Source organism: Mustela nivalis (assembly GCF_964662115.1).
Source record: "Mustela nivalis genome assembly, chromosome: 6".
NCBI lineage: Eukaryota > Metazoa > Chordata > Mammalia > Carnivora > Mustelidae > Mustela > Mustela nivalis.
In genome coordinates, this window is record NC_139025.1 from 63,689,213 (window position 1) to 63,701,309 (window position 12,097).

A 12,097-nucleotide genomic window follows, 5' to 3' on the forward strand; every position below is an offset into this window, starting at 1 on the left:
AGGTCTCTCCCCTCAGAAATATCTACCACTTCCGGGGCACCGGGGTGGCTCAGCTGGTTAAGCGTCTGCCTTTGGCTCAGGTCATGATCCCAGGGTTCTGGGATCAAGCCCCATATCGGGCTCTCCGCTCAGGGGAGAGCCTGCTTCTCCCTCTCCCTCTGCCTGCCCCTCTGCCTGCTTGTGGTATCTTTCAAACAAAAAAATAAAATCTTTAAAAAAAATTATAGCTCTCATTAAAAAACAATAGAAAAGAAATATCTACCACTTCCTTCACAATATGTACCTTACATAGTAAAAGGAAAATTCTATGAAAATATTAAAGTTCTTCCCTAATGTGTTCAGTCAATTTTAATCAGTTATCTTGCAATATTTTTCAACGGATTCCTTCGAAAGGCTAAAAATGTCTTATATTTTACACATCGTAGCATTGTTGCCTGTCACACACATACACAATTTGTTGTTTAAAAGCTGCGATGTTTAAATTGAAATAAAACTTGTGCTTACAGTGGTAAATATTCCTGGATTAATAGAGTTGTAGCAGATATACACCAAAAATTGACTGAAGTCTGTGATATTAAAAAGACAGAAAATTTATCTAGTTTTAGCAAATGTCAAATCAGCAGCTATTGCTTTTAAGATTAATAAAAGATATAATGGTTTCTAGATAGCCTCTAAATAGAGATTACTATGAATGGAGAAGTGATTTACCAACAGTCACCACAATGAGATTTCTTTAAAGGTTACAATCATCAGTTATTTAGCTGAAACACTGCTGAGAATGCCTGGTCATTTCTTGAATAATGCATAATGTTCATTGTAGATTTGATCTGTATTATAACAATACAGATATTTCTAAAATAATGGAAAAAACTATCTGTTACTTTCCAATTGCTTAACATATCATTTCCATGAAGTAATTGACTCAGGACACATTACACACTGTCACCTGAGTGTTCTTTCTGCAAGCATAACTTGTAATAATCTATACACAATGGGCATCACAAAACAAACTCATCAACCTTTATAGACTTTTAAGAAAAGATGTGATGAATCCAGGGCAGAATGAAGGACCTTTCTGAAGCAGTAAATTAAAATGATTAAGTTTCTATATAGTTGTGTGGGACAAATTTAAATTCAAGCTTTGAAATTTAATTATTAACACGAACAATTCATCACATTAAAAAAAAAAAAAAAACATTGCCTACATCATGTAAGTACTTTTCATATAAATTTCCAAATGCCTTTAGGTTTATTCAAGAGACTGCTTGGAGAAGCACCAAGTATAATGTCTATCGTTTTATTGTTGGATTATGAACTACATTTCATATGATGCTGCAGGCTATTTATATAAGCTTGTTTATCCACATGAACTTCTTCAAGGGCACAACACTGAAGACCTTAATAAATTAAAATGAATTTCTTTTGATGTTGTTTCATGAATGTTTGATCAGAATGAGTAACAGGTTTGCATTAAAGAATGGGAGGACAGCAATAAAATATACATAGATTGTACAGCAGAAACGGCTTACAGAAAGTGCCCGCTGCATTCCTAGCAACTTTATGGAGAGCCATGGTCAACGGGAGAGAGTCACTGTGCTTACACCTTCACCATCATCTGTTTATAGCAGTGGGAGGACACATGAATCAAATGGGATGCTCTGCTATCATCTGCTTGGAATTTGCAAAAGAATCAAATCTGGTATCTCCTTCCAGCCTCCTAAATACCCATCTCAACCTTCCCATTTCTCACTGATATCACCATGTCCTTCCATTAGACGGAAATGTCCATGCCAGCAGAGACCATATTTTATCTTTTGTATCCATCTTTAGCATCAATACTTACAGAGCCTAATTGATTGAAGTCCACAAAGAAAAATGATTTATCAGTCCTAGCCAGAAGCTGTGAGAATCCTGACCTGGAATGTTCGGTGAAGGGGATGCAAATCAAGTATCATTTCTAGAAACAATACGATGTGATCGAGCACCAGGCAGAAAGGCAAGACAATGGATTTTCATTTTAAATCTAATACTTGGCTTTAAATGGTTTCTAGATCATTTCCCTCATCTGTAAATGAGGGCATGGTTCTACATGAGCTAGAAATTTACATGTCTTAGAGGTCAGGATTCTGAAAGTTAGTAGGGTTGTCACCTCACAGAAGAATAGACAGACCATGGAACCATTTTTCGACTTTGGTAAACGCCACTATTTATCAACTGCCAACTCCTTTAAATAAAAAAAAAAAAAAACGGAAATAAAGCGTAACTGTATTAAACAGGGTAAGCCAAACCCAGTCCCTCAATCGATGCATTTCCAAGTGAGATCCAAGGATCTACTTTGCACCTTCTGTGACTTCTGACCTGTTACTCCTACATCTTGTATGGTTTGAAATAAACATGATGACAGTCTACTGAATAAACTCTTACAAACACAACACACTTACTAAGATGATACTCACACCTTTAGCTTGGGAAAATCTGCTACAACTTTATCATCTGGAACATACATTACCAACTTGACATCTGTATCTTTAATGGCAGAAGGATTGTAAAAGGACAGCATCAGTGTACCTCAACTAATTCATACTTTGCTACCTTATACCAACATCCTGCCCTGAAGGGCTAACTCTGTTGTATGTTCTTGTCAACCTCTCAGTGTCATTCTGCTCTAGAGCAAGAATCTGTGAACTATGGCTTGTGGGCCAAGTCTGGCGGCAGCTGCCTGTGTTAAGTATGGTTTTATGGGAACACAGCCACACCCTGTTTTTACATACTGTTCATGGTTGATTTCATGCTACAACAGCAGTGTTGAGAGACTCTCAAAGCCTACAACAGTTCTGAGATAGCCCATTACAGAAAATGTTTGCCCTGTTCTAGAGGAAAACAACGTGTCACAATTTAAATTCTAATTTTCTTTCTCTCCTAAGCCTAAAGAACAAAGTTTGTAAGTACCCATGTAGAGATATGAACAGATTCACACATGCATATATATGTGATTATACCCCTTAGCCCTCAATTGTAAATAGTCACTGCTTTTGATCCTTCATTTTAATTTGAATCCTCTAAGAGTTTTACAGCTCCCCACCCGAACCCCTTTCTCCAACAGCCAGGAGTACAGGACTTCAATGGTTGTTGTCAAGGTGTAACCACTTAACTAAAGCATCTAAATCCTTTCCCCAGAGTTGCCTACAATTTTGCCAAATGTCCAGCTTTGTGCCCACCAAGGGTCTAGATGCACAAGAAATGAGCAGGTCCCTTAAGTCTAATGCCCTGAATAACACACCCTTAAAGGTAGGAAAATCAATGGTCAATGCCACATACACATCAATAAACACGTGCATGCATAGTCATATACTAAACATGCTATAAATTATTAGAAGTTTCACTAACAAAAGAAAATACCTCTCTTATGTATCAGAGTGAAGAAGGCCTAAAAGCCTTTAACTAATGAGTTTTAACAATGACTGCACCAAGGATTTGGAGGACAAATAAATGTTTATATTTAAGCACTTTTTAGGCAATATGTATAGAGACTTGAAACATTAATACATGAATTATTTATCAGCCAATAAAATCATTATTCAAAATACCCACTACAATTGGAGTCTGCTCTCTTCCTCTCCTTGGTTACTACATACAGGAAATATTAGTTCCACCCTCTAACAAATATTCTCATAGTCCACCCATCAACAATAATTTGCATGTATTAGCATAACACAAATTAAACCCAAGAAGCACTTTAATGTAAGTCATCTCATTCTCATTTCTCTGAAACCTTACATAAAGTGATAGAATATTTTAGGCTGACAGACTTTTGGAAAATAAAAAAGAAATAGAAGAGGTTTATTTCACCTTCACATGGTGTCTTTCTCATGCAGAGTTCAGATTTCCACATTTGTATCCCTTTAAAGGATTTGATATGCAGGAAAAGAAGAAAGGACGATGGTAAACATTTCATCTTAGAGACACCTACAGACCACCATATTCCAGAATAAACAGGGGCTTAAAGCTTACCTTTGACTGATGTGTTAGGTGGAGGGCCTTCCATTCGCAAGTTCCATGGAGGGTCCCCTTGGTTAGCAAAGTCCCTCATTTTCAGATAGCTAATTGTAAGTCGAATGATGGATGCCTTGTCCAGCTGGCTAGTGATGGCTGCAGGAAGAGGCAACAACTTGGCCAATTCATAGAACTCAAAATTTTCTTTTCCCCGGCGGGACCGAGCGGCATCTCGGGATTTCTCCTTTCTCAATGCTTGTAAACTGCAATCAAAGCAGTGAAAACGTGTTCTTTAGAATATGTTCTTCTGACATCAGATAGGAACTGTTTTCTTTTTATGTCCTTTCTTTCCCCTGCAAAAATCTGCCAAAATCTTTATTCCAAACTCTAGGACCACAGTAAAATAAATTCTAGATCATGTCCCCTAAAACCACAAATTCTACCTCTGAACTTACATACCACAGACTTACGTGCAATGAATAAAATTAGTTTTTTTCCCTCTATTTGGTCATGCATTGAGACATATTCTGTGCTTCTAAGACCTAAGAGTTACAGATGAAGTTTGATGTTACCAGCTATAAGCAACTGGAAAGATGAGGCTAGTATTCATATACCTAGTCTCAGGATACTGATTTTGTTCTTTTAGCCGTTATCACTATGGGATCTTAAGCCATCAGAAGCACCCATTTTTAAAAATGTATTTCAATCATAATCTTGGGGAACAAAGGGTAAACATCACATTTTAGTTGTTGATTCTGTGAATTGTGTTCATGTCCTTCCAGTCCTCAATAAGGATCATGACCTTTAGTCAGATAAAGAAAACATCCCACTGAAAATGAAGATTTCAGTGCAGCTTTATAAATGCACTGGTAATTGGCTGATAAGAGAAAACTTTAGTTCTTTACTAATGAATATACATTAGTAGATGGACAGATTCCCTAAGATACTTGAGAATAAAATACATTGCCCAGAAAAGTCAAACTTTAAGATAATATAAATTTAATGTCAAAAGATAAAGCCTTGTGTGGGTTATTAAAATTTATCAACGTTATAGACATATTACTTCACAGAAGATGCAACAGGTGGGATCCAGCATTTTCCTTTAACTATTCATGTGCATTTCTGTTTGAAGTTTGTTCACATTGCTGAGGGCAGAATCTGGCTCACCTGAAGTTCTGTTTGAGTATCTGACAGAATTCCACCTATTCTGAATTGTTCTGTTTTATGTCTGACAAGAAATAAAACCCAAATCAGACCCTGATGATAAGTAATTGGCCAATATTTACAATATCAAGTTGCTATTAAAATCATTTGTAAGTATCTATTTCTAAGTATCATTGCAAGGAACTCTGAAGGCATTTTAAAATCTTTGAATCTAGCTTTCTGGTTTCCCATTACAAAATAACAAGAAAGAGAGAAACAAGCAAGGAAGGAAGACCAGAGCAATAGATCAAAATGAGTTCAGCAATATGATTCCAATTTCAGTTAGTATAATATGAACAATAACACTTCATATTACATTATAGCATATCTGGTGTTTTTCATGGTAGAAACATTGTATTTATTGCAGATACTTAGAATATCTTATTGAGTATCCACATAATTTAAGTAATGTCATCACACTCCGGTCAAATGCTTGCAAAGCCAATATCCCACCAGTTTCACTCTATTAATAAAATATTCTAGAGACACCTGGGTGGCTCAGTCAGTTAAGTGTCTCCCTTCGGCTCAGGTCATGACCCAGGATCCTGGACTGATTCCTACATCAGGCTCCCTGCTCACCAAGGAGTCTGCTTCTCCCTCTGCCTGCACCTACCCCCCTGCCCCCCGCTTGTACTCTCGAGCTCTTTCCATCTCTCCTGCTCTCTCATGTGCACCTCTCTCGTGTCATTGATGTCTCAAGTGTTAACCTCAGGCAGAAACATCACTGATTTACATGGAGAAAGCATGGTAATGCCATTAATTTCCCCAAATCCTGGCTGACCTTCTTGCAATTTTATAAATAGTCAATCCTGACTTGTTGAAATAAAATAAAAGTGAAAGATGCCTTAAAATCTGACAAGTTTGAGTAAAACCAGGATCTAAGGTTAACATCTTAGGATAAAAGATGTTACCCTCCCTTTATATAGTAAAGGCAATCTATCTAACACCATTTAGATCAGCTGTGCTGAAAGAACTATGGTCTTTGACATGTTTTCTCTACCCCTTGTAGAGTGCAGTGGTTCAAGTTCAGTGCTTTGCTCTCTTTGTGTTCCTGTAATCAAACAGTACTGCAAAAGGTAGGCTAAATGTACAATTTTTGTTGTTGTTGCTGTTCACTAAGTGACTATGATGGAGCTCTAGAGAAGAGGTTATAAACTCAAGGGCTCCCCAGGTTAAGGCAGGGAATGTCAATGAGTGAAGAGGCCTGATGGCCACTGTGGGGACCTGAAGGACAGGCAAAGGGACAGCATGCACAGTTCCAGCTGACTGCTGTTCTAGAGGAAAGCATACCTGCTGTTGCCAGATTTCCAGTGTTGCTCTTTCTAGAGAACAAAATCTGAATTTTCATATGGCATTTCCAAGTTTATGTTATGTTTTAATTTTATTTTAACTAAAGTTTTAAAAATAATACAAGCTAATCAAACATGTCATTTGGTCAATAAATGAGCAGGGATGAATTTTACAGTCAAGTAAGAATTTGGGGCGCCAATTTTGCAGGTAGTTTTACATGGATATTACATGTAACCTTCCCTTGATACACGTAGCCCAAAGAATCTCAAATGGGTTCATTTGCCATCTAATTAATATTACCAACATTCATAGTAGGAATTTCTCTGTTTAAATGAAGCAAGTAGAATATTAGGCCATTATTCTGAAATTTATATTAATGCATAGGCTTATCAATACTTTAAGGGGGAAAAAAAAATAAAACTAAATCTATAGGGAAGGAGGTAAGCAAAGCCCAAGATCACACAGAGCAATTCAATGGGCTCCAAAGGCTAGGTAGAGGAGAAATGGCTTCCTATTTCCACTCCAGGAAGGCAATAACATGGACACTAATTCCTCTGCACACCTTGCCTAACCAAACTCTTGGCTAACCTAACTCTGACACTTGATTTATCTAGAATACCCCCAAGTATGGGGCGCCTGGGTGACTCAGTGGATTAAGTGTCTGTTTTCGGTTCCAGCTATGATCTTGGAGTCCTGGGATCAATCCCCATATTGGGCTCCCTGCTCAGTAGGGAGTCTGCTTCTCTCTCTGCCTCTCACCCCACTTTCTGTTCCCTTTCTCAAATAAACTTTAAAAATAAATAAACAAACCAACAAACCAGCAAACCACTGGGCAGCACTTACTTCATGTGTTCCTGACCCACCTTCTTGTTGCTTCACTCCTCTCCACCCCCAATTTTTTTTTTTTTTTAAATACTCTAAAACTGTGTGTTACCCGACTGGAGTAATTGTCTTGCCCACTATCTTATTAACGACAGTTTCCATGACTCCCCCATCACAACATTATACAGACACCACAGCTCAGAAGACTTTCAGAATAACAGTACTGTGTCTAAAATAAGTAGTAATTGGCTTTGAGGACAATAGCAATAAAATACAGTCAAAGGTTATAAAGGTTATAGAGAGACTGATAGAAGAGATTAAGCTAAAGACCTTAAGACAATGCCACAGATTGTGGATTAAGCTTATACCTGTTTTTGCGGAGTAGAGCCCACTTGTAATTAATACTCAAATTGAATTAAGAACTACATTAAAACTTAAAATAAATGGTATATTTGTCCATTCTGTCCTAAACCAAAAATTATCACTATATTTGGAGAATACCAAAGAAAGAATGGAATGGTTGTACATGAATAAAATAATAAGTGCTGGGGTGCTTGGGTGGCTCAGCTGGTTAAGTGTCTGGCCCTTGGTTTTGGCTCAGATCATGATCTCATCAGACTTTTGGGAGGGAACCCTGGGACCCACTCCTGCTCCTCACGGAGTCTGCTTGAGTTTCTCCGTCTATGCCTTCCCTCATTTGCACACACGCACTCTTTCTCTCTAAAATAAATAAAAGTATTTTAAAAAAATGTTATGGTGCTGCTCTTTGCCACATAAAAAGTGATTAACCCTCAGGTCAACAATAAGTTACTCCTGGAGTCCAAACTCTCCACTGCTCTGATGTTCTTCCACTTAGTCTTTGGATAACTACAAAAAAAGAGACTCTTCCTTACTCCTTGGCAGATCAAAATTTCAAATGTCTGATGACAGTATTTTCATCCTCATTAGTAGTTACCACCACCAACAAAACAACAAAGTCAACAATCTCAAAAGACACACACACATGTATTTTCAATTTATCTATTTAGAAATAAATCTAGAAGTCATATGTAAAATTATGTAATATTTTGGGGAAGATAGTAAATGATTTTCAGAATCTCCAAACGGCTTCTTCACAACCAAAAGGGTAATGATCTAATATCTAGAATTTCCTCTCATAAAACTTAAAAAGTTGGTTCCCCGACACTGCATCATTAATGTCACCATAATTAACTCTCCTTAACAACCATCCCTGGTTAAAATAACATTAATGTATGTCTCTGCTTAACGCCTGGCAACAAATTTTTACATGTTTCTGAAGTTATAGCTTTAAGCATAGATAATAAATAATCAAAACTATTACTAGTAATGAAGATTTAGGGGACAATGCTTATTGAAAGTAATTTTTTAATTAATTGAAATGATTTCAACTTTTTTTCTTTTAAGATTTTTATTCATTTATTTGTTAGAAAGAGAGAACACAAGCAGGGGTAGCAGCAGGCAGAGAGCGAAGCAGGCTCCCTACTGAGCAATAGTACAATGAGGGACTCGATTTCAGGACCCTGGGATCATGACCTGGGCAGACACTTAACAAACTGAGCCACACAGGTGTCCCTGAATGTAATTCTTTTAATCCTGTCATATATTTTAACTTCCTTGGCAAGTTATATGTTTTGTGGAAAGAGTCCTGATGAAGGAATTATAAGACCCACGCTGGTCATTCGTAGGCATGCCACAGGCATAACAAATTTCATCCTCAATTTTATCATCTTACAACAGGAAGATGGCAAACAACTCTCCTGGGAGCAATACAATGACTCATATAATAATTTCCATGTAGTATATGGTAAATATGAAACTTCTAAAACAATTCTAGATTTTAAAAATTAAGATAGTTTGTAAACTCTAAATGTGGTAGACTTCACTTTAGAATTTTACAACAAAGAAAAATTTTAAGAAGTTAAAAACATTTAGGAATATTGAAGATATAGTCAATCCATTCTTAAACTTCTTGGAAGCTTCAGGGGTTAGTAGTGTGGGCTGTGGAGCCAGACTGTGGGTATTCACACCATGATACTATCTTGGCAACCATCTCTAGGTCTCTCAACCTCTTTCAGCCTCAATTTCCTCATCTGGAAAATGGACATGATTATAGTTCCTACTTCACAGTACTTGTGAGTAATTGAGCTAAGACATGTAAAGTGAAAAATGCCTGTCATATGGTAAACAGTATCTAAGTAATAACTATGATTATAATAATTATAAAAATTCTTTGGGAGGAAAAAGCCCAATAGTCTGAATCCTAAAATGCCATATCTGATTACCACCCTTTTCTCCATAATTCTTGGAAATTTTATTTGACTAATCTTTTTTTATACCATCTTTTCCCCCCCTGAGTCTAGGTACAGCAACTATAATATGCTTCCTTCATTCATACTCTCAAACTCCCTTCTCCATTGCTAATTATGACCTTTATTTTGGTAAATTTAATTTCCCATGTAGTGATATGTAGATGTCTAGCCAAGGGGAATAAAATCAAAGACCCAACTTTAACTTAGTGACAACCTTCAGACTGCCTATTTATTAAAATCCTTTCCTGTTCTCTCAAATCATGATTATCACTTAAGTTCTCTTTGATGTCTCTCTCACATGTCTTTCACATTAGCAGAGGGTAGAGGTTAAATGCTATGGGTTGTGGAGACACATCTGTATCTGAATCCTGGTTCTAGAACTTAACTGATTATATAGACTTGAGCAATTTATTTAATTTTCTGCCTCAGTTTCTTTCATCTGTGAAATGGGATGATAATACTCTATCAAAAGGTTCTTGTTGAGACAGAAAAAAACAAATATTGGAGAGGATGTGGAGAAAGGAGAGCCCTCTTATACTGTTGGTTGGAATTCAACTTGGTATAGCCCCTTGGAAAACAGTATAGATTCTTCAAAAAATTAAAAATAGACCTACCCTATGACCTGGCAATTGCACTATTAGGTATTTACCCCAAAGATACAGATGTAGTGAAAAGAAGGGCCATATGTGCCCCAATGTTCATAGAAGCAATGACAACAATAGCCAAACTGTGGAAAGAGCCAAGATGCCCTTCAACCAATGAATGGATAAAGATGTGGTCCATATACACAATGAAATATTACTCAACCATCAGAAAGGATGAATACCCAGCTTTTGCATCAACATGGATGGGGCTGGGGGAGATTATGCTAAGTGAAATAAGTCAAGCAGAGAAAGTCAATTATCATATGGTTTCACTTACTTGTGGAACATAAGGAATAACATGAAGGACATGAGAAGGAAAGGAATAGTGAATGGGGGGAAATCAGAGGGGTAGATGAATCATGACAGACTGTGAACTCCAAGGAACAAACTGAGGGTTTTAGAGGGAAGGGGTGGAAGGATGGGTGAGCCTGGTGATGGGTATTAAGGAGGGCACAGATTGCATGGGGCACTGGGTGTTATATGTAAACAATGAATCTTGGAACACTACAGCAAAAATTAATGGTGTATTGTATGGTGACTAGCATAACACACACACACACACAAATAACACAAAAGGTTGTTGGGCGTCTGAGTGTCTCAATCATTAAACATCTGCCTTCAGCTCAGGTTATGATCCCAGGGTCCTGGGATAAAGCCCCACATCAGGCTCCTGCTCAAAAGGAAGCCACTCCTTCCTCTCTTGCTCCCCCTGCTTGTGTTCCTGCTCTCACTATCTCTCTGTCAAATAAATAAATAAAACCTTTTAAAAAAAGATTCTTGTTGAAATTAAATGAGTTTATTTTTATAAAATATTTAAATGATTCCTGACATACCATAATGCTATATAACATATATTAAATGAAAACCTAAACTAGTTTCACACTGATTGTTCTATGGTTTGAAGTCCACAATACTCATTTAAGAAATACACACTGTTCTCACCAGTATGATTTCTAGTCATTGTTTCTGTCAGATCACATTGCATACTTAAAGCAAAATAAACCTTACTGCAAAGATACTGATTTTTCATTAGAGTCTTTCTTATGCCTAGAGTCTGTTGTATACTAAAGATTTATTTAATGAGTTTTCAAATAAAACATATTTCATTAACAAATGATTCAAAATTCGTAAATCAATGATTTTCTTACTAGGAGTAATAAGTGACCATTTTTTACTCCACTAAAGTAGAAAAAAATTCATCCAATTACAAGGCAAGCAACTGTGTATATGTATGTGTGTATGTGTGTGTGTGTATGTATGTGTGTGTGTGTATATATATATATATATATATATATACATCCAAACACTTGTTAAGGGAATGAATTACTCAGGAGAATTGTGAAAACTTCTGTAAAGAAAAGCTTCATAATTGCAATGAAAATTATTTGGCCAAATCATGAGTACTCCTGGCAGAAAGGTGATCTTTCAAACCTCACAAAAATAGAAATTCTCCTTGATGTCAGACAAAACCCCAAATCCAGGACCATGGAGAGCTCACCCACACTGCCTGGGAAATGGGCGTAGGCAGCGTTTGCTGCTTTAGCTTTGGTGAAGGTAGGGTGGGGGGCAAGGCCAAACAATGAAATTCTACTGGAGACAGAAACAAGCAAAAGAAAACAACAGGGTGGGAAAAAAAAAGTAAAAAGTTAAAGAACAGGCACTGCCACTATCACAAAGCCAATATTATGAAATTGACTCAGTATTTGTGATCTCTCTGAAGCTGCCACGGAACTGGATAAAGATGTCAATTATTTATTGGGCCACTTGTCCATGGTGGCAAAAAACAGATAACTTCGCACTTGATGACTCATTAAA

General features: G+C 37.0%; 1 protein-coding gene across 15 annotated transcripts in view; it reads right to left on the minus strand.

The window, feature by feature from the left end:
• Positions 1-12,097, minus strand: part of NPAS3 (neuronal PAS domain protein 3) — an 845,929-nt gene that overhangs the window by 580,210 nt on the left and 253,622 nt on the right. For 10 of the 15 annotated variants that reach the window (XM_082737861.1, XM_082737859.1, XM_082737860.1 and 7 more), the window contains one exon: positions 4,012-4,256. In XM_082737861.1, the coding sequence (XP_082593987.1) occupies positions 4,012-4,256 (245 nt within the window). Of the gene's footprint in view, positions 1-3,849; positions 3,901-4,011; positions 4,257-12,097 lie in introns of all 15 variants that reach the window. The other 5 variants (XM_082737849.1, XM_082737862.1, XM_082737857.1 and 2 more) reach the window with 1 other exon arrangement.